The 18,064-nt window shown below is 57.9% G+C and overlaps 4 protein-coding genes across 19 annotated transcripts in view; 1 reads left to right on the top strand and 3 right to left on the bottom strand.

Moving 5' to 3' along the window:
- Nucleotides 1–332: 332 nt before the first annotated feature.
- On the bottom strand, nucleotides 333–4,315 carry DNAJC4 (DnaJ heat shock protein family (Hsp40) member C4). 2 transcript variants are annotated; one of them, XM_025355206.1, is made up of 6 exons: nucleotides 3,696–4,315; nucleotides 2,663–2,756; nucleotides 2,010–2,194; nucleotides 1,759–1,923; nucleotides 634–726; nucleotides 333–541 (listed from the first exon to the last, which is right to left on the bottom strand). In XM_025355206.1, the coding sequence occupies exons 1-6, from the start codon at nucleotides 3,779–3,781 to the stop codon at nucleotides 430–432; spliced, it is 735 nt and encodes a 244-aa protein (XP_025210991.1). In that variant the 5' UTR covers nucleotides 3,782–4,315; the 3' UTR covers nucleotides 333–429. The 2 variants fall into 2 exon arrangements, with proteins under 2 accessions (XP_025210991.1, XP_025210992.1); XM_025355207.1 differs by having other exon boundaries at nucleotides 1,759–1,920; nucleotides 3,696–4,071.
- Nucleotides 4,316–4,616: 301 nt separating this feature from the next.
- On the bottom strand, nucleotides 4,617–8,046 carry NUDT22 (nudix hydrolase 22). Of its 10 annotated transcripts, XM_025355196.1 has the most exons (6): nucleotides 7,892–8,046; nucleotides 7,187–7,684; nucleotides 6,652–6,750; nucleotides 5,289–5,386; nucleotides 5,063–5,156; nucleotides 4,617–4,783 (listed from the first exon to the last, which is right to left on the bottom strand). In XM_025355196.1, exons 1-6 carry the CDS (start codon nucleotides 7,892–7,894, stop codon nucleotides 4,643–4,645), a joined length of 933 nt encoding a protein of 310 aa, XP_025210981.1. In that variant the 5' UTR covers nucleotides 7,895–8,046; the 3' UTR covers nucleotides 4,617–4,642. The 10 variants fall into 10 exon arrangements, 8 of the variants coding, with proteins under 8 accessions (XP_025210981.1, XP_025210984.1, XP_025210977.1 ...); XM_025355199.1 differs by lacking the exon at nucleotides 6,652–6,750; XM_025355192.1 differs by having other exon boundaries at nucleotides 7,187–8,040.
- Nucleotides 8,047–8,065: 19 nt separating this feature from the next.
- TRPT1 (tRNA phosphotransferase 1) lies at nucleotides 8,066–10,528 on the top strand. 6 transcript variants are annotated; one of them, XM_025355200.1, is made up of 8 exons: nucleotides 8,066–8,282; nucleotides 8,462–8,545; nucleotides 8,751–8,832; nucleotides 9,357–9,532; nucleotides 9,611–9,785; nucleotides 9,987–10,043; nucleotides 10,118–10,228; nucleotides 10,357–10,528. In XM_025355200.1, exons 2-8 carry the CDS (start codon nucleotides 8,471–8,473, stop codon nucleotides 10,446–10,448), a joined length of 768 nt encoding a protein of 255 aa, XP_025210985.1. In that variant the 5' UTR covers nucleotides 8,066–8,282; nucleotides 8,462–8,470; the 3' UTR covers nucleotides 10,449–10,528. The 6 variants fall into 6 exon arrangements, with proteins under 6 accessions (XP_025210985.1, XP_025210986.1, XP_025210987.1 ...); XM_025355201.1 differs by having other exon boundaries at nucleotides 9,357–9,526; XM_025355202.1 differs by having other exon boundaries at nucleotides 8,066–8,270; nucleotides 9,357–9,526.
- Nucleotides 10,434–18,064, bottom strand: part of FERMT3 (fermitin family member 3) — a 19,516-nt gene continuing 11,885 nt past the window's right edge. The window contains exons 7-15 of the mRNA XM_025355186.1: nucleotides 14,914–15,021; nucleotides 14,629–14,763; nucleotides 14,499–14,548; nucleotides 14,273–14,397; nucleotides 13,985–14,091; nucleotides 13,642–13,875; nucleotides 13,174–13,298; nucleotides 11,137–11,278; nucleotides 10,434–11,011 (exon numbers count right to left, since the gene is read on the bottom strand). Of these exons, the coding sequence (XP_025210971.1) occupies nucleotides 10,832–11,011; nucleotides 11,137–11,278; nucleotides 13,174–13,298; nucleotides 13,642–13,875; nucleotides 13,985–14,091; nucleotides 14,273–14,397; nucleotides 14,499–14,548; nucleotides 14,629–14,763; nucleotides 14,914–15,021 (1,206 nt within the window). The 3' untranslated portion in view covers nucleotides 10,434–10,831. The remainder of the gene's footprint in view (nucleotides 11,012–11,136; nucleotides 11,279–13,173; nucleotides 13,299–13,641; nucleotides 13,876–13,984; nucleotides 14,092–14,272; nucleotides 14,398–14,498; nucleotides 14,549–14,628; nucleotides 14,764–14,913; nucleotides 15,022–18,064) is intronic.

Below are 18,064 nucleotides of genomic sequence, written 5' to 3' on the forward strand. Positions count from 1 at the left end.
CGGGCGGCGGCGGCGGCGGCGGGGACGGCGGGGGCGGCGGGGGGCCGGGCCCGGGCTGGCGGGCGGGCGGCTCATGTGACCCAGACACGCGCTCCCCACCGGGCCGTGGGGCGGGGGCGGGGCGGCGGGGTGGGGGGGCGAGGCCGCCGGCGGGACCCGCCTCCTCCACACACCCCCCTCCCGCCTCCCGCCGCTGCAGGGGAAAGGGGACGCACCGCCCAGGGGGCCGGGCTCCCGGGTCGCCGCAGTCACTACCCAGAGGGCTGGGCGCTGCCCCTTGGCGAAGCCGGGGCAGGGGGCGCCGGGCCTGAAGGAGGGAGCCGCACACTAGCTCTGCGAATCACTTTATTGCACGCGTTTTGGGAAGCGGGCAGTCCAGGGAAGGAAGCAAGGCGGGAACGCACTGCAGGCCCTATCCAGGTGAGCCCCTCAGGGGCCGGCGCCCGGGGGCACGATCTCGGGGACTTGGGTTGGCTCTGGTGGTGGCGGCTGCTGCTGCCTTTGCTGTTGTCGCTCCTGCTGAAGGCTGGCTCTGTTGGCCCTGGAGGAGAGGGCACCTGGGTGGTTGGGATGGGGATCCCGAAGTGTGGTGCCCGGACAGGGAGCAGGGGGCAGAATAGAGCAGGGACAGACCTGGCCCGCGCCCGCTCCCGCGCTTCATTGTACATGGCTGTGATGATCCGATCCTTTTCATCCATGAAGTTAAGGTGCATCTGCTTCACCTTCCTGCAATGTGTCACAATTAACCCTGGGACTCGAATTCCTGTTGTCCCTGAAGTCCTGCCCCCTTCCACCCCACTCTAGGGGCCTCACAGCTTTTTAACCCACACAGTGTTAGGGACCTCAGCCTAACCCTGCCTGTGATAGGTAGGGAGGGCTCAGAGTGGCCCTGGCTTGTCTAGGGTCCAATGGCATCTGAAGTCCCTGGCCACTTCGAGGTGTTACAGCAGCTGTGGACATGGGGGTGCTCCTCCCAGAAGACTAGAAAGGGTATGCATCTAACTCCATCACTGAACTAGGCAGGCTGCTAGCAGTGGGCACTGGCCTTTAGGTATTTGCTATAGAAAATCGGCTTCGTGGCTAGGCGCAGTGGCTCACGCCAGTAATCCCTCTACTTTGGGAGGTCGAGGCGCATGGATCATATGAGGTCAGGAGTTTGAGACCAGCCTGGCCAGTATGGTGAAGCACCATCTCTACTAAAAATACAAAACAATTAGCCAGGCGTGGTGGTGGACGCCTGTAGTCCCAGCTACTTGGGAGGCTGAGACAGAAACAGAAGAATTGCTTGAACCCAGGAGGCAAAGGTGAGGTTGCAATGAGCCAAGATCGCGCCACTGTACTCCAGCCTGGGCGACAGAGTGAGACTCCACCTCAAAAAAAAAAAAAGAAAAAAGAAAACAAAAAAGAGAATCAGCTTCGTGGCACGCGAGAGTGGCGGGGAGATGCCTGCTGCCAAATGAATGAGCTGTGCTGCATTTGCTGCTTGTGCTTGATTTTGTTTGGCTCAATCCCTTCCTGGCAGCCAGCACGAAAGATTTATATTCGAAATATGAAAAAGTGTAAATGACAGTGTTAGCTCTTAGTGCAGCGCTGTCTTTACTAAGCAAGGAGAGGCTCCAGAGACCGATTTCAAGCAACTCTTAGCTTGAGAGACACAATAGTACGGGACACGAGGTGCTGTGGAGGACTGGCTGACCACACTGGAATTCGCCCACCCTCCTGCCCTCTGCCCATCACCCCAGGGAGAACAGGCATCACCTGAAGGCAATGTAGTGCAGGCCCATGCCCGCCAGCATGAGGAGGAGGCAGTACCCCAGCACTTGCTTGTTTTGTTTGTGTTGCTGCTGCCTCGACTGGGGCCCCTGTGGCCTCACGCTATGAAACTGGGACCAGTACTGTGCGTTGGGGGGTGCCCAGGAGCTGCTGGGAGGCAGAGGAAGGGACATTGTGGAAATGAGCCTCCCCAAGAGACCTGGGGGTGGGGCAAGTTGAGGGCGGGATTACTGTACCTGTGTGTTTGGCCGGCAGACTTGTCATGGGCTGTGGTTTGTGGAGACTTTGGGGGACCACCTGAGCGGAGCTGAGCATCATACCTTCGGCGGCTCTGCTCACGGCTGAGCACACGGTATGCCTCACTCAGCTCCACAAAGCGGCTGTGCAGGCTTGGGTTCCCAGGGTCCCGGTCCGGGTGCAGCTGGGGTGGGGCAGGACTCCCCTTATCTCCCTTTGCCTGTCCCTCCCCAGGACCCATGCTGATGACATCCACCCACACCAGGGCTCCAGTCATACCCAGGAGCCCTGCCTGGTCAGTGACCCTCACTCAGGCCTGCCCACTCCTCAGAAGGCCAGAGAGCATGGACTCCTGCCTCCTCCTGCGTTCAAGCCCTCCCCACCTGCCAGCCCCCTGCATTCACCATATGCCCCGGTCCAGGTTTCTTAAGAGCAGGCAGGCAGGTCAAGAAAACGAAGCCCAGCCCATCAGACAGGACCCCTGGCTCCTGCCCACAGCCTTTCCCCCACCCTTGAGCACCCGCCACTCCCTATGAGGGCTGAAAAAAATGTGGCACCAGCCAGAGATGCAGGTCTACTCCTGGGAATTTGAAGCACACTCCCACTGGCTCAGAGTTCCTGCTCCCCCTCCCCACCTTAGGGGTACCGGTACCTCTTTGGACTTGGAGAAGAAAGCTCGTTTAACTTCCTCAGTGCTGGCACCAGGATGCACCCCCAACAGTTCATAATAATTACTGGGGCTGGACCTGTGGACAGAGTCGAAAACCTGCAGGGGCTGAGGGAACCCAGAAGCTAGCTCTGCCCTGCCCTTCCCAGCCCCTCCCTGGGCTACACCCTTCAACTCAGCCACCAGGAGCTGAGAGGGCTGAAACAGGTCCCAGGACAAATCTGTCTCCCTTTGGAGTGTTTCAGGCATAGTGCAGGTCAGGATTTCTCAAAGTGGAGTCCAAAAACTTGTTGGAAAATACTGATTCCTGGCCAGGTGCGGTGGCTCACGCCTGTAATTCCAGCACTTTGGGAGGCCGAGGAGGGCGGATCACCTGAGGTCAGGAGTTCAAGACCAGCCTGACTAACATGGAGAAACCCTGTCTCTCCTAAAAATACAAAATTAGCTGGCTGTGGTGGCGTATGCCCGTAATCCCAGCTACTGGGGAGGCTGAGGCAGGAGAATCGCTTGAACCCGGGAGGCAGAGGTTGCAGTGAGCCGAGGTTGTGCCCAGCAGAGATTGTGCCATTTGCACTCCAGCCTGGGCAACAAGAGCGAAACTCCGTCTCCAAAAAAAAGATAAAAGAAAAAGAAAGAAAAAACTGATTCCTGAGCCCCACCTAATTGATTCCTCCAGTTCAGAATCTCTAGAGCAGAGCCGAGGAATCTGGATTTTTGTACCCAACACCTCCCCATCTCCCACCTCCCACAGAGGGTTATGCACAGTGATGCTTGAAAACCACTAGAGCTGTGGTAAGAGCGTTGGGTTTAACCTGGACTCAAACTCCTCCTCTGCTGCTTAAATCGGTGTATGACCTTGGGGGTCTTCTCTATCTCTGATCCTCAGCAGGGAAGGCGAGGGTTACCTGAGACAAACCTGGGAGCCTCCTGACACGGAGTAGAGACCACAACTATCTCAGCACATAGGGCAAACAGAAACCCATTGAACAACCGGGCCGGCCCCCGGCGCCCAACTCACCGCTGCCCGGCGGCCGCTCCGAGGAGCCGGGAGGGAGGGCTGCGGGGCCACAGCCGGCACAGGCGCAGGGGTAGTAAGGGCGGCATGGCGGCGGGCGGACAGCTGGGAAAGGAGGCTACCAAGAGCGCACTGGTACCAGGATGGGGGCTAGACTTCAAGTACCCGGGGGCAGAGAGAAGGGGCCCAGCCCGGTGTTCTGCGAAGGAAGACTGAAGCAGGCCCCGGGAGGGGGCAGTTCTTGCCCAGGACCAGACCTGCGTATTCTTGGACCTGCCCCTTTCTTTCACCCGGGCATCCGCAGCCCTTCCCAGCGCTGGCTTCGGGGTCTGGCCAACTAGCCAGGTACCCCGAGACCCCGTTCCCACCCAGGGAGCTTGTGGACGGGCGAAGGAGGGGCCACAACCAGGCCCCGCCCCCGCTGCTCAATGACCCGCGGCCGTCGCCATTTCCTGCGTCTATTCAGGCCCCGCCCTCGCACTCTCATTGGCGTGGATGCGAAGACCACGTCCACCAGGCGGGAAAAAAAAATCGGTGGGGCCCCCGCCCCTACATGTCTATTGGCCTCTGGTGCCTACGGTCCTCCAGCCTGTGGACTCTCCGGACAGGCGCGGGCGCCCACCCGGGGACCGGGCGGGACAGAGCCCGCTCTCTGAGGCTTTGTGACGCTTTCGGCCCGGCCACCGTCTCTCCGTTCCTCTGTTGCTCCCCTCTGCAGCGAGGCATATCTTACGGAGCTGCTTCGGCCCCGGAGCCTCTCAGGAGGCAGTCAAGGGAGCCATAGCTCTTATCCTCTGCTTGTAGAGAAGGACACTGAGGCTGGGCGGGTTTTTTTTTTTTTTTTTCCTCAGGTCACTTGTCCTGCCTTACGCACTCAGGGCCCACTGTTCCTCTCTGTCACAGAAATAGCAGATGCCAACGGAATCCAAGAATAAAGTCCTTTATTATCTTCAGAGCGGTGGGAGTAGGGCTGGGGACCCTAGGGCTGCTCTGGTGGGACTTCCCTGAACCCGGTTGTAGAGGATGATGGCGCCTTTGGCCGAGGGGCAGAGTTCAGCCCACATCTCCGTCTCCTGCAATCTCCGCACGTTCTGTGGGGAGACAACAAGACCCAGGCATTCAAGCTTGCCACATCTCCTGCCAGGGCTGTGCCCAGAATTCCTGAGCCTCAGAGACCTCTGCACTGTCCTTAGGGAAGCATGTTAAGGGGCTGAACAGGTCCCTGGACCTTTCCCTTGCACTAAGGGCAAATCTTGTGCCTCTGGAGGGAATTGTGACCCAGCCAACACCTCCCCTACGAGATAATGCATTGCCAGGCCTCTGCAGGCCCCAGCCCTGGCCTCCAAGCAAGATGGTTTGTCACTCTGCACCTGTGTCTCCACAAAGATGATTCCTGTAGACTCGTGGGCCTCGGGTCCCCCACTCAGGTAGTGCTTTCTCACCTGCTCAGAAGTCAGGCTGCACCTGGACAAGAACACAGGGTGGCTTAGTGGGTGACCAGCCCCTGCGGGGTCCCTGTGGAGCCACAGCTGCCTCAGCCCACTCCTCACCACCCACCTCCCCAAGACCCAGGATCATGTACCCGAGCCCACTCACTGAACATAGAACTCGGCACTGGCTCGGCCAGCACTGGTCTCATTTCGGGCAATGCCCAACAGCAGGGGCTGGCTCAGGGTGAGTAGCGGCAGGTTCACCTGCGGTGGAGGGTGGGGTAGGGGGAGGTCCCCCCTATCAATGCCACTGCCCACATCCCTGCCCCTCTCAATGAAAAACAGCCTGTTGCCTGTGTACAGCACTTTACAGCCTGTAGATCAAGGGCCTGGCATCACAGAATATCAGATGATGGGCATGTTTGTTTTACAGGTACACCAAAACCAGAGAGATTGAACACGTTGCCCAAGGTCACCCAAGTGAAGTCAATTTAGTGACTGGGACTCCCACTTACTCCTTTTTCCGTTTTTTTTTTTTGAGATGGAGTCTCGCTCTGTCGTCCAGGCTGGAGTACAGTGGCGCCGTCTCAGCTCACTGCAACCTCTGCCTCCCAGGTTAAAAGTGATTCTCCTGCCTCAGCCTCCTGAGTAGCTGGGATTACAGGTGCACGCCACCATGCCCAGCTAATTTTTGTATTTTTAGTAGAGACAGGGTTTTGCCATGTTGGCCAGGCTGGTCTCGAACTCCTGACCTCAGATGATCCACTGGCCTCGGCCTCCCAAAGCGCTGGGATTACAGGTGTGAGCCACCACGCCCTGCCACACTTACTCCTTTTTCAACAAACTTGGGGAGTAGGTAAGATATTTATCATTGTTTCCATTGAAAAGAAGAATCCTTGGCTGGGCAAGGCATGATAATCACTTGAACCCAGGAGGCAAAGTTTGCAGTGAGCCGATATGGCACCACTGCACTCAGCCTGGGCAACAGAGCAAGACTCTGTCTCAAAAAGAAAAAAGAAAACAAAAGAAGAGGAATCCGCTGGGCACAGTGGCTCACATCTGTAATCCCAGCACTTTCGGAGGTTGAGGCAGGCAGATCACGAGGTCAGGAGATCGAGACCATCCTGGCTAACATGGTGAAACCCCGTCTCTACTAAAAATACAAAAAAATTAGCCAGGCATGGTGGCGGGCACCTGTAGTCCCAGCTACTCAGGAGGTTGAGGCAAGAGAATGGTGTGAACCTGGGAGGCGGAACTTGCAGTGAGCTGAGATCGCGCCACTGCACTCCAGCCTGGGCGACAGAGCGAGACTCTGTCTAAAAAATAGAAAAGAAAAGAAGAAGAATCCAAGGCAGAGAGTACTGCGGGCTAGAATTCCACTCCTAGTATGCCTAGCTGCAAAGCCAATTTCTTCTATCATTGCTGGCCAGATGCCTGCAGGCCTCCCGCCAGCCCAGATCTGTAGAATTCTGGCAAGTCCTAACCCCTCCCTTTATGTCTACCACCCTGTCCAGGTCACCCTCACTCACCTCATCACAGATCTCCTGAAGGACACTGGAAAAGAGCTCACGTACCACCAGCTCCCCCGCGAGGTCCTGGTGCTGGGGGCTGTCACCAGGGCACAGGGCCTGTGAGAGGTCAGGCTCAGCTCCTGCTCCCCACCTCTTCCCCCTGCCCCATCTCAGGACCAGCAAGCCTATACCTGCTGGCCCTAAGGGCCTGATGTGGCACAGTGTAAGAGACTTAGTGATCCTGCGTCTGGTGTCCTTTTCCTGGCAGACAACCAGCGGTCCAGCTTCAAAAGGGATACACAGGGGGCAGGGGTGGGGTAGGGCATCTTCTTCCTGTGCCCAGTCTTTCTCCCCTGTGTTTTCTAGTTTCTCACAGGACTGGGGCAGGGGTCAGTGGGGAGGCAGCTGGACTGCCCTGAGCAAACTTTCAGAGAAACACCAGGCCAATTTTCCCTTTAAGGAATGAGGAAACCAAAGCTGGGAGGATTGGGAGGGTGGAGAGCTGCAGCTCCCTTGAGCCGTCTGGGTCTTTGTGCCCAGCCTGGCATCTCACCTGAGGCTCAGGGTGCCCACCAGGCACATCCACCAGCCCAGGGGCCTCAGCCACCTGCCGGGAGCGGCGCAGGAAGACAAGGAAGTCATCGGCCGTGGCTAGTGCAGCGCCCACCCCCAGTGGGTCCGCCAGATAGGCCTGCGTGTCACCCCAGTTGGTGGCCCCCTGCTGTCGCAGCCAGACAGCTGAGCTGGACCAGTTGGTGCCCAGGAAGTCTCGGTAGGAAGTAAGGCCCAGGCGCAGAAGCAGCTGTGGCCCCCGAGAGCCAATGGGCGCCAGGGTGGCTGAGTGCAGGCGGAACTTGGGGGCGTTGAAGAGCCAGGGTTGGGCCTTTAGCCGGGTCTCCCAGATGGCAGTGATGGCCTCGTCCCCACCTGGCAGTGGGCGTCGGTCGTGGGCGGGGCTCAGCTCGGCCTGTACTTGCTCCCGGGGCAGGCCCCCGCCAGGGCACTGCAGCAGCAGGGTCACCTCAGGATCCATGATCTGGACGGGGCAGCTCTGGGGGAGGATAGAGCCAGGCCTGTCACCCAGGGGGGCCACTACCACTCCTGGGCTGCGCAGCTGGCCCCGTCTGTTGCAGACCTCCTGAGGGTACCCGCAGCCCTTCTCCACCCGCCTGACCACTCCCTGGGCAGTAAAGCGCCCCTTCTTCCCCGCAGGAGCCCCGAGTCCCGCAGGGTGTCCGGGACGCCCGGGCACCCCTACCATCCAGAGGTCTTGGGTTCCGGCGCCCCCAAATGCCCATTCCCCTCAAACCCAGGGGTCTGCCTCCGACTCGGGACGCGTGGGGACCCCTTTCCAGGGCCCGGAAGCTCCAGCCTCCAGCCGGCGCTCCCCGGCCTCCAGTTCACGCAGGCTCCGCCCCTTCCCCGAAGCGGAAGTGCCCGCCCCCTTCCCCCGCGGCTTTTCATTGGCGGGCCCGCCGCCCGCCCCGCCGGGGTCAAGGAGCGTGGAGGTTTGTACCCGCAGCCCGGACGCTTCCGCCCCATCAGTCTGCACGTCGGCCCCGCCTCCCAGACCACCTTGCGGGGGGCACCAGTGATCTGGAGTGTGGGACTCGGCCTCCCTGCGCTCGTGGCTGACGGTGTGACCTTGGGCAAGTCTGGCCTGCTGGGCCTTAGTTTCCCTCTCTGCAGCAGAGCATGGAGGTGGTGAACTTAATGAGCCTTATACTCCCACCCAGCGCTCACTTCCTGAGGCTTTGTGACTTTCTGGGAGGGGTGGGGACGTGGGAGGGGCCTTAAAGCAGTCCCCCCTCGTCACTGCTCCCCACAGATCTTGGCCATGAACTCCTCTGGAGGAGGAAGGCAGGAAGCAGCAGGGTCCAGGGGTAGAAGGGCCCCCAGACCCCGGGAACAGGTGCGCGCCTCCTCCCCACCCCCTCCCACCAGTCCAGGCTCCCTGGGAGTTGCTGGGGGGAGGAGTTGAAGGGTCCTACTATTCCTGGAGACCACTGGCACTCCTTTCTCTCTGGGCTCTCTCTGCAGTGGGTCATTGAGGGTTCAGGATGGGCAGCAGGGCAGGGTCACCATGGAGACCAGGGGCCACTGCTGGGTTCTTTCAGGACCGAGACGTGCAGCTGTCCAAGGCTCTGTCCTATGCCCTGCGCCATGGGGCCTTGAAGCTGGGGCTTCCCATGGGAGCTGGTAAGTAGGGGCCTTAGAGGCTGGGATTTGAGCCCAGAGAGAAACGTGAGCCTGTCTGGGACTCCTCCCCCATGGCTGCCTCCACTGCTCCCTGAGGAAGGCACAGAGCGCACTTCTTCCCCATGCGCAGAGGAGAGCAAGGCCTAGAGGCCCTGTCATGTCCACAGCAGACTGAGGAGAGTTCTTGTCTGGGCCAGGCCTGGTGACTGCCCCCTCCAGCCAAGCAGCCAGATCAGCACTTACCCCGAGGGTGTACCCCGGAGGGTATGGGGCAGCTGGTGTTGTGAGTGCACTCCAGGCCAGCTCTATGCTGAGCACTCACCTCCCTGCCCCTCTGTGAGGCAGATCCTCTTTTTATGTAAGTTGAAAAAACTGGGACCCAGAAAGGGGAGACTCAAAAGGTCCTACAGAGGATGCCCAAGCGATCTCCAAGCCCAGACTTTGTTTCAGTTGCCTGTAGCTCCCTGTTAACCCTGGCCCAGTCCAGTGCAAGATTGGCTCCTGAGCACCCTGCCTGCCCACAGATGGCTTCGTGCCCCTGGGCGCCCTCCTGCAGTTGCCCCAGTTCCACAGCTTCTCTGCTGAAGATGTGCAGCGTGTGGTGGACACCAATAGGAAGCAGCGGTTCGCCCTGCAGCAGGGGGATCCCAGCACTGGCCTTCTCATCCGAGCCAACCAGGGCCATTCCCTGCAGGTCGGGGTGAGGGGACAAGCACGAGAGCCAGATGGGAGGGACCCCTGCCTGCGAAGGGGGTCTCACTGCTGCCTGTTCAACCAGGTACCTGAGTTGGAGTTGATGCCCCTGGAGACGCCACAGGCCCTGCCCCCGATGCTAGTCCATGGTACATTCTGGAAGCACTGGCCATCCATCCTACTCAAGGGCCTGTCCTGCGGGGGAAGGACACACATCCACCTGGCCCCAGGACTGCCTGGAGACCCCAGTGTCATCAGTGGTCAGTGCTCTTCCCTCTCACCTAGCTACTCCCACCCACTCTGTCCTCCCAGGTCCCCTCCAAAGGTTGCAACACTTGTCTGAGGCCACCCCATGCCTGGCATGGAGCAGCAACCCTGCAATCCCAGCCCAGGACCCCAGTCTACCCAGGTTGCTGACTGCCCTCTAGGTGCCCAGTCCCCAGCTTCAGCTGTCTCTGCAGGCATGCGGCCCCATTGTGAAATAGCTGTGTTCATTGATGGACCCCTGGCTCTGGCAGGTGAGTCTGGACAAAGCAGGGGCTGGCCTTGCCTTCAGGGAGGGCATGAGTCACATCTCTGGCTCTGTCAGCAGATGGAATATCCTTCTTCCGCTCTGCCAATGGGGTGGTTCTGACTCCAGGGAATACTGATGGCTTCCTGCTTCCCAAGTACTTCAAGGAGGCCCTGCAGCTACGCCCTACCCGTGAGAGCCACCACCCCAGCCCCTATCCCTTGTGCCTGAAGTCTGTGTCCTTCTGCCCTCACCTCTCTCCTAGCTTCCAACCCCAGACTGACTTAGATCTCCCTTTAACGAACTCTTGTCTCTATCAGGAAAGCCCCTTTCCTTGGCTGGTGATGAAGAGACAGAGTGTCGGAGTGGCCCCAAGCACTGCTCCAGAGAAAGGAGAAGGATCCAACAATAAAATATTAATTTATAAAAAAGAAATTTTAAAAAGTAACAAGAAAGAAACTGCAATTTGAGACCATGTTTCATCATCCTGTAGCTACATCCGGTCTTCCTTGTGTGCTAGGGGACTGCAGATAGCTCAGGGGTATCAGCCTTAGCCACCCGGACAAGGGAAGGGGGTACCGCAGGAGCTCAGGGACCCCCACCCCCATCCCTGGCCTGGGTGATGACAGCGTCTGGCCCTGCCAGGTCCTTGGCCTGCACAAAGTCAGTGACCGCAGGTGAAATGCCCAGCTGGGTGCCTGCCTGGAGCGGGTGTGGGGCAGTGAGCCCCTGTGGGTGTGGGCTTGGGAGTTGCCGTGACAGGTGGTGAGCAGGGCAGGGGCAGTCAGACAGCCCTCAGAAGGCCTCGTGGCCCCCGGTGAGCTGCAGGAAGAGGTCTTCATCCAGCTCCTCCCCACGGGCCCGCTCCCGCGTCGACAGGAAAATGTAACCCCCAATGTACTCGTGTACAATTCGGCAGCTGGCAGACACGCAGCTGAAGGCCACATTGATGTGCTCATCAAACTCGATGGCCACCTGAAGGGCAGAGAGTCAGAGAGGCAAATGGGGGTGGGATATGGGAGCAGCCCCTGCCCCACCCTGGCTGGATACAGCTCCAGCCTGGCACCTGTCCCCCATCCATACCCTGGGTCTGGGCCCACCTGCCGGATGTCCCAGTTGACATTCCACTGGCGCATGTTGCTGAAACGCCAGGTCTTGACCACATCGCCCACAGCCAAGTCGATGCGGATCAGTCGGTTGTTGGCGATGCCCAGGATCTCGTCTTTCCTACTGCCCTTGAACCTGACCCCCAGTGAGAGAGAGTCAGCCAGGGCTCCACCCCGCATGGCCCAAGCCCGCCCAGACAATGTGGCGCCGCGCTGGAGAGCCAGCCCTTCCCAACTGCAGCTTGCAGCTCTGTGACGCTGAGCAAGCCATGTGGGTTCCCTCGGCCTCAAGTTTCTCATCTGGAAAATGGGGGTTAATTGATAGAATCCCCACAACAGCATTTAGCAGCATCGGGCAAACAGGCCATGCCTTTAAATGGTAACTGGTTTTGGTTTTTGGTATCATCCTCATCAGCTGCTGTCTCGCTCCCTTCTTTGCAGTCTTGGGAAACAACTAATCAGAGGGGTCCACTCTCCATAATGGCATCCACCGCTATGGCCAACCCAGGCCCAGACAGTGAACTGTCCACAACAGAGCTGGGGCAAGAACTGGTTCTTCTGCTCTCCTGACCTGAACTTTGTCTCTTGTTTTTTTTGTTTTTTTTTGTTTTTTGTTTTTTTTTTTGAGACAGAGTCTTGCTCTGTCACCAGGCTGGAGTACAGTGGCGCAATCTCGGCTCGCTGCACCCTCCGTCTCCCTAGTTCAAGTGATTCTCCTGTCTCAGCCTCCCTAGAAGATGGGATTACAGGTACGCGCCACCACGCCTGGCTAATTTTTGTGTTTAAGACGGAGTTTCACCATGTTGGTCAGGCTGGTCTCGATCTCCTGACCTCATGATCTGCCTGCCTTGGCCTCCCAAAGTGCTGGGATTACAGGGGTGAGCCACCGCACTGGCTCTTTTATTTATTTATTTATTTATCTACTTACTTACTTACTTGAGATGGAGTCTCACTCTGTCGCATCCAGGCTGGAGTGCAGTGGCACGATCTTGGCTCACTGCAACCTCCGCATCCTGGGTTCAAGAGATTCTCCTGCCTCAGCCTCCCAAGTAGCTGGGACTACAGGTGCCTGCCACCACACCTGGCTAATTTTTGTATTTTTAGTAGAGACAGGGTTTCACCATGTTGGTCAGGCTGGTCTCACACTCCTGACCTCAAATGATCTGACCACCTCGGCCTCCCAAAGTGCAGGTATTACAGACGTGAGCCACCACGCCCCGCCTATTTATTTGTTTGTTTTGTTTTGTTTGTTTGAGGCAGAGTCTCGCTCTGTCACTCCAGGTGGAGTGCAGTGGTGTAGTCTCAGTTCACTGCAACCTGTGCCTCCTGGGTTCAAGGGATTCTCCTGCCTCAGCCTCCTGAGTAGCTGGGACTACAGGTTCATGCCACCACACCCGGCTAATTTTTGTATTTTTAGTAGAGATGGGGTTTCACTATGTTGGCCAGGCTGGTCTCAAGCTCCTGACCTCATGATCCGCCCGCCTCGGCCTCCCAAAGTGCTGAGATTACAGGTGTGAGCCACCGCGCCTGGCCTGGCGTATTTATTTTTGAGACAGAGTCTCGCTTTGTCACCCAGGCTGGAGTGCAGTGGTGTGATCACAGCTCACTGCAGTCTTGACCTCCCAGGCTCAAGAGATCCTCCCACCTCAGCCTCCCGAGTAGCGGGGACTACAGGTGACCACCACCGTGCCCAGCTAATTTTTTACAATTCTTTGTAGAGACGGGACTTTCTGTGTTGCCCAGGCTGGTGTCAAACTCCTGGGCTCAAGTGATCCTCCTATCTCGGCCTCCCAAAGTGCTGAGATTACAGACATGAGCCCCAGCACCTGGCATGAGCTTTGTCTCTTATGTTTGTTGTGGAGGGACAGCATGAGGGGCACACATGGGGCCCTCAGTAAGGCCTGCTTACAAGGGAAGGGAGTCTTCGGGGTGCCTGTCCAGAACCCACTCTTGGGATGTGGGCACACAGCAGCCGGGTGGCAGGTAAGGGCAGAGACGGTGCTGGGCAGGGGGATGGGCTGGGGGCCATACCTGACCATGACATAAGAGATGCCGAAGTCAGGCAGGGACTGCCAGGCCTGGATGAAGCGCAGCTGGGCCTCTGCCAGCGACAACTGGGCCACATTCTGGTGGGCTTCCAGGATCCGTGGAGTGAGCTGCGGGAGCATACTGGTGATGGGCTGCCAGGCACTATTCCCCTCTTCCAAAGTCACGGAACCCCCACCTCCCCATCAGGGTGACAGCATGTGAGCCTGGGAAGGGGCAGTGCCCACGGGCCACCAAGGTACACATTTGCAGTGTGCCAGGCTGCAAGGTGAACATGGGCACCTGGACCGTGACTCCTCCCAGAGGGTGGGTACCAGCCGCGCAATCTCAGGGACGCAGTGGGAGAAGCCCAGTGAGCACGTAGCTTTCCTGAGGAAGGCTCTGTGGAGACCCAGGGGTCAGGGGTCTCCGGGTAAACACTATGCTCATTCCCACCCTGACTCCTCCTGGTACCTGCTTGGCCTTGAACTTTCGCTGGAAACGGGGGGCAACCAGGCCATAGGGGTTGAGGCCTTCAGCAGAGGCATCAGGGCCCTGGGGGTGGTTGCCGGGGCCCCCGCCACCTGTGCGCTGCAGGCTGAGGAAGGCCAGGATGGCCTGCACCTCACTGGCGTAGCTGCTGTCAGCCATGGTGCGGCCTTTGGAGGCCAAGCGGCAGCCAGCCATCCAGCGGGCATACTGCTGCTCCTGGGCGAGAGGGGTGAGGGGGACAGTGCTAGCCAAGCTTGATGCTCCTTAGCCCCTGCCCCTGCCCCAGCTCCTGCCCAGCTCTGGCCCCTGCCCGGCCCTCACTCACATCCTGGCACCGCAGGTAGATCTCACTCATGCCCTCAGGGGAGGGCACTAGGAGTTTAATGCAGAACTTCTGGCCGGAGACGTTAACATCGGGGACCACCTCACAGCCTGGAGGGAGAGAAGCGGTGGTCTAGGAGGTTGGAAGGGGAAGAGCCGCCTGAGGTCCTCAAGTGCATGCTAGCCCCACACCGTCACCTCAGAACAGAGAGCATCTTCCCCCATCTCCAGGAGGAAACGGCCAGTGAGAGCGACAGGTGAACCCCACCAGCCCCTGGCCCTGTGCACTCACCCTTGAGGTTGAGCTGCTGAATGGGGTCCCCAGGGGCCTCATCCTGGCTCTTGTAGTAGGACAGTGTAGTCTCCTTGAACACCACCCAGTGCTGGCGGTAGCCCTTCAGGGTCAGCTTCCGGGGCCTTCATGGGGTGTGGGAGTTTGTGAAAGGCCGCCTCGCCCCCTCCCTCCATACGCAGACCAACCCCTCCAGCAGGGCTGCCTACTCTGGCCCCCAGCTCACCGGAAGATTCGGAGATAGTCCTTGAGCTCTGGGATAGTGGTGAGGCTGTCCTGTGGGAGGACCAGAGTCAGAGGGGCACCCGGTGCCTCACACTTGTCCCTGCCCAGCCCTTCCCTGAGCCCCTCCTCACCAGCACATCCGTGGGTGCCGACCCCTCCAGCTTCACCTCCAGATTGCTCAGGGCCGCATCCAGGTCGTCCAGCCCTGGGTCTGTGCCAGCCGGCTCCCCCACCTCCCCGCTCTGGGATAGCTTGTTGATGTGGTACTAGGTGGTCATGAAGCCAGGGAGGGCTGAGTCCAGCAACCTGGTCCCAGGTTACCTTCCCTGGAGGTAGCCCCAACTCAGGAAGGCCCTTCCTGCCCTGGGACTGGCCCACCTCCCAGCTGCCCTGGGGCCCCCAGGCCCGCCTGGTACCTGCAGGGCAGCAAACACCATCATCTCCTCCTCAGTGCAGTCAATCTCCTCCAGTAGCAGGTCCCACCGGGCCTGCTCATACAGCTGCGTCAGCCGCACGGGGTCTGTCTGGAGTGGTGGGAGGGGAGGCTGGGCTGGTCAGGTGCCAGCTGCCCTGGACGCCCTCCACTCAGCCCCTGCCAGCCTTGGCCTTCTGCCCTGCCCTCCTTGCTGAGGCAGATTCATTCAGTGGCTGGACATGGGCTGCAGACCTCAACCCCACCCTTACAGCCTGCCAGCCCCCTGCTGCCAGCCCCCCAGGCCTGCACATCTAAATCTGGGCTCGGTTGTGCAGATGTTTACTGTGTGCTGGCATGCTGCCCTGGGTGCAGGGGAGACCGAGTAAACCAGTCAATAAGTCAAGTAATTCAAGGCTGCAATAAACACTATCAAGGAAACAGTTTCCACAGGGAAGCTCAAGTTCAGTGGAGATGAGCGAATGGAACATGCGGAAGCAGTCAGGGAAGGCTTCCCTGAGGAGGTAACAAGCTGAGTAGAGACAGGAAGGATGACAATGGGCCACTCAAGGGAAGAGTGAAGGAAGAGGATTCCAGAGAAAAGGGACAGGGAGGGCAGAGACTCCAAGAGGGGATCCCAGTTACCCACAGAAGACCAACGTTCTCGCTAAATCCCACCCAGAATTGATAGCAAAGGTTTAGGAAGGCAAACCCAAAAGGACAAAGGAGAGGCCAGGGCGGTGGCTCTCGCCGGTAATCCCAGCACTTTGGGAAGCCAAGGCAGGCGGATAGCTTGAGCCCAGGAGTTTCAGACCAGCTTGGGCAACATGGTGAAACCCTTTCTCTACTAAAAATACAAAAAATTAGCCACGTGAGGTGGTGCGCGCCTGTAGTCCTAGGTACTCAGGAGGTTGAGGTGGGAGAATCACCTGAGCCCAGGAGGTTGAGGCTGCAGTGAGCTGTGATTGCACCATTGCACTCCAGTTTGGGGGATAGAGTGAGACCTTGTCTCCAAAAGAAAGAAAAAGAAAACAATTTGAAAGATGGAGAGCAAACTGTAGATGGGAACTGGGTTATGCAGAGAGAGCTGGAGCCTCACGCCTTTTCGCTCTCCTGTCTGGTAAATCCACTAATGAGACTTGAAAATAGGCAGAAAGCAAGCAACAAAAAGAACAGAGATCTGAACAGAGGCATCCAGTTTGCATGGCGGACCCCTGGCAGACTCTGATGCAGATCCTGTGAGTGAGATGCAAGGGCGAGCTGAAGAGAGGACTGGACAAAGTCCATGAAAAAAAGCAGGCCCCTCCCCAGCTCCGTGCAGCCAAGTGATGGCAAGCAGGCACCTGGCAGAAGCTGGGGCCCCCTCTCTGGAGATGCTGAACCAGATGCATCCTTGCATTTGGTACCCCAGACACAGCTGGATGGGGTGGGGGTTGCACTAGGCTGAAAACAGACCTTTTTTTTTTTTTTTTTTTTTAGATGGGAGTTTTGCTCGTTGCCCAGGCTGGAGTACAATGGCATGATCTTGGCTCACCAGAACTTCTGCCTCTCGGGTTCAGGCGATTCTCCTGCCTCAGCCTCCCGAGTAGCTGGGATTACAGGCATGCGCCTCCATACCCAGCTAATTTTGTATTTTTAGTAGAGACAGGGTTTCTCCATGTTGGTCAGGCTAGTCTCGAATTCCCAACCTCAGGTAATCCACCTGCCTTGGCCTCCCAAAGTGCTGGGATTACAGGTGTGAGCCACCGTGCCTGGCAAAAACACAAATTTAAAGAAAGCTGGCATTCAGATGAGTGAGACACCCACACCTTTTCCCACTTGTCACCCAAGACATTGGCAGGGAGCCTTCTATCTCCACTTGAAAGATCAGTGGGGTTGCCACTGAGAGGCTGAGCCACCAGAGAAATACCCGACAAAGAATGGCAGCCCAGTCCCATCGCCTCCAGGGGGCCACCAAGATGCCAAGCCCTACTCACACACTCAGGTCTCCAATTAGTTTCTTTCTTTCTTTTTCTTTTGTTTTTTGTTTTTTGTTTTTTTTGAGACGGAGTCTCGCTCTGTCGCCCAGGCTGGAGTGCAGTGGCCGGATCTCAGCTCACTGCAAGCTCCGTCTCCCGGGTTCACGCCATTCTCCTGCCTCAGCCTCCCGAGTAGCTGGGACTACAGGCACCCGCCACCTCGCCCAACTAGTTTTTTGTATTTTTTAGTAGAGACGGGGTTTCACGGTGTTAGCCAGGATGGTCTCGATCTCCTGACCTCGTGATCCGCCCGTCTCAGCCTCCCAAAGTGCTGGGATTACAGGCTTGAGCCACCGCGCCGGGCCTCCAATTAGTTTCTTAGAGCTTCACTTTTAAATATGAATAGACAGGCATGGACTACCCACATTTAAGGGAAGCTTCAAGAATGAACCATAGAGACCAAGAAAACAAGAATAAAACAGCTTGGAGGAAATGAAGGCCAGGCAGGGCGCACAAGAGAACTTCAAATGCAACTCAAAATCCTTATAGAATACAAAAATTAGCTGGGCATGGTGGCACGCACCTGTAGGCCCAGCTACTCAGGAGGCTGAGGCAAGAGAATCGCTTGAACCTGGGAGGTGGAGGTTGTAGTGAGCCAAGATCGTGCCACTGCACTCCAGCCTGGCAACAGAGTAAGACTTCATCTCAAAAAATAAAAAAATAAAAAATCCTTATAGAGTCTGAACCTGGTGGCTCATGCTTGTAATCCCAGCACTTTGGGAGGCTGAGGCGGGCAGATCACGAGGTCAGGAGTTTGAGACCAGCCTGGCCAACATGGTGAAACCCTGTCTCTACTAAAAATACAAAAATAATTAGGCCAGGTATCATGGTGCATGCCTGTAATCGCAGCTGCTTGGAAGGCTGAGGCAGAAGAATGGCTTGAACCCAGCGGGCAAAGGTTGCAGTGAGCCGAGATCGTGACATTGCACTCCAGCCTGGGTGACAGAAGAAGACTCTATCTCAAAAAAAAAATCTTGGCCGGGCGCGGTGGCTCAAGCCTGTAATCCCAGCACTTTGGGAGGCCGAGACGGGCGGATCACGAGGTCAGGAGATCGAGACCATCCTGGCTAACACGGTGAAACCCCGTCTCTACTAAAAAATACAAAAAACTAGCCGGGCGAGGTGGCGGGCGCCTGT

The sequence above is a fragment of the Theropithecus gelada genome, chromosome 14 (assembly GCF_003255815.1).
Source record: "Theropithecus gelada isolate Dixy chromosome 14, Tgel_1.0, whole genome shotgun sequence".
In the NCBI taxonomy this organism is placed as follows: Eukaryota; Metazoa; Chordata; class Mammalia; order Primates; family Cercopithecidae; genus Theropithecus; species Theropithecus gelada.

Bases quoted from the DNA above. Each gene is read 5' to 3' on its own strand.
- DNAJC4 (XM_025355206.1), bottom strand. From the start codon at position 3,781: ATGCCGCCCTTACTACCCCTGCGCCTGTGCCGGCTGTGGCCCCGCAGC. The intron at 2,757-3,695 runs GTGAGTTGGGCG...CTCTGTCCACAG, and splicing joins GGAGCGGCCGCCGGGCAGCG to GTCCAGCCCCAGTAATTATT. The intron at 1,924-2,009 runs GTACAGTAATCC...TCTGCCTCCCAG, and splicing joins TCTGCCGGCCAAACACACAG to CAGCTCCTGGGCACCCCCCA.
- NUDT22 (XM_025355191.1), bottom strand. From the start codon at position 7,894: ATGGTAGGGGTGCCCGGGCGTCCCGGACACCCTGCGGGACTCGGGGCT. The intron at 6,751-7,186 runs GTGAGATGCCAG...GACCTCTCACAG, and splicing joins GTGGGCACCCTGAGCCTCAG to GCCCTGTGCCCTGGTGACAG. The intron at 5,157-5,288 runs GTGAGTGGGCTC...GTTCTTGTCCAG, and splicing joins AGTGCCGAGTTCTATGTTCA to GTGCAGCCTGACTTCTGAGC.
- TRPT1 (XM_025355200.1), top strand. From the start codon at position 8,471: ATGAACTCCTCTGGAGGAGGAAGGCAGGAAGCAGCAGGGTCCAGGGGT. The intron at 8,833-9,356 runs GTAAGTAGGGGC...GCCTGCCCACAG, and splicing joins GGGGCTTCCCATGGGAGCTG to ATGGCTTCGTGCCCCTGGGC. The intron at 9,786-9,986 runs GTCAGTGCTCTT...CTGTCTCTGCAG, and splicing joins AGACCCCAGTGTCATCAGTG to GCATGCGGCCCCATTGTGAA.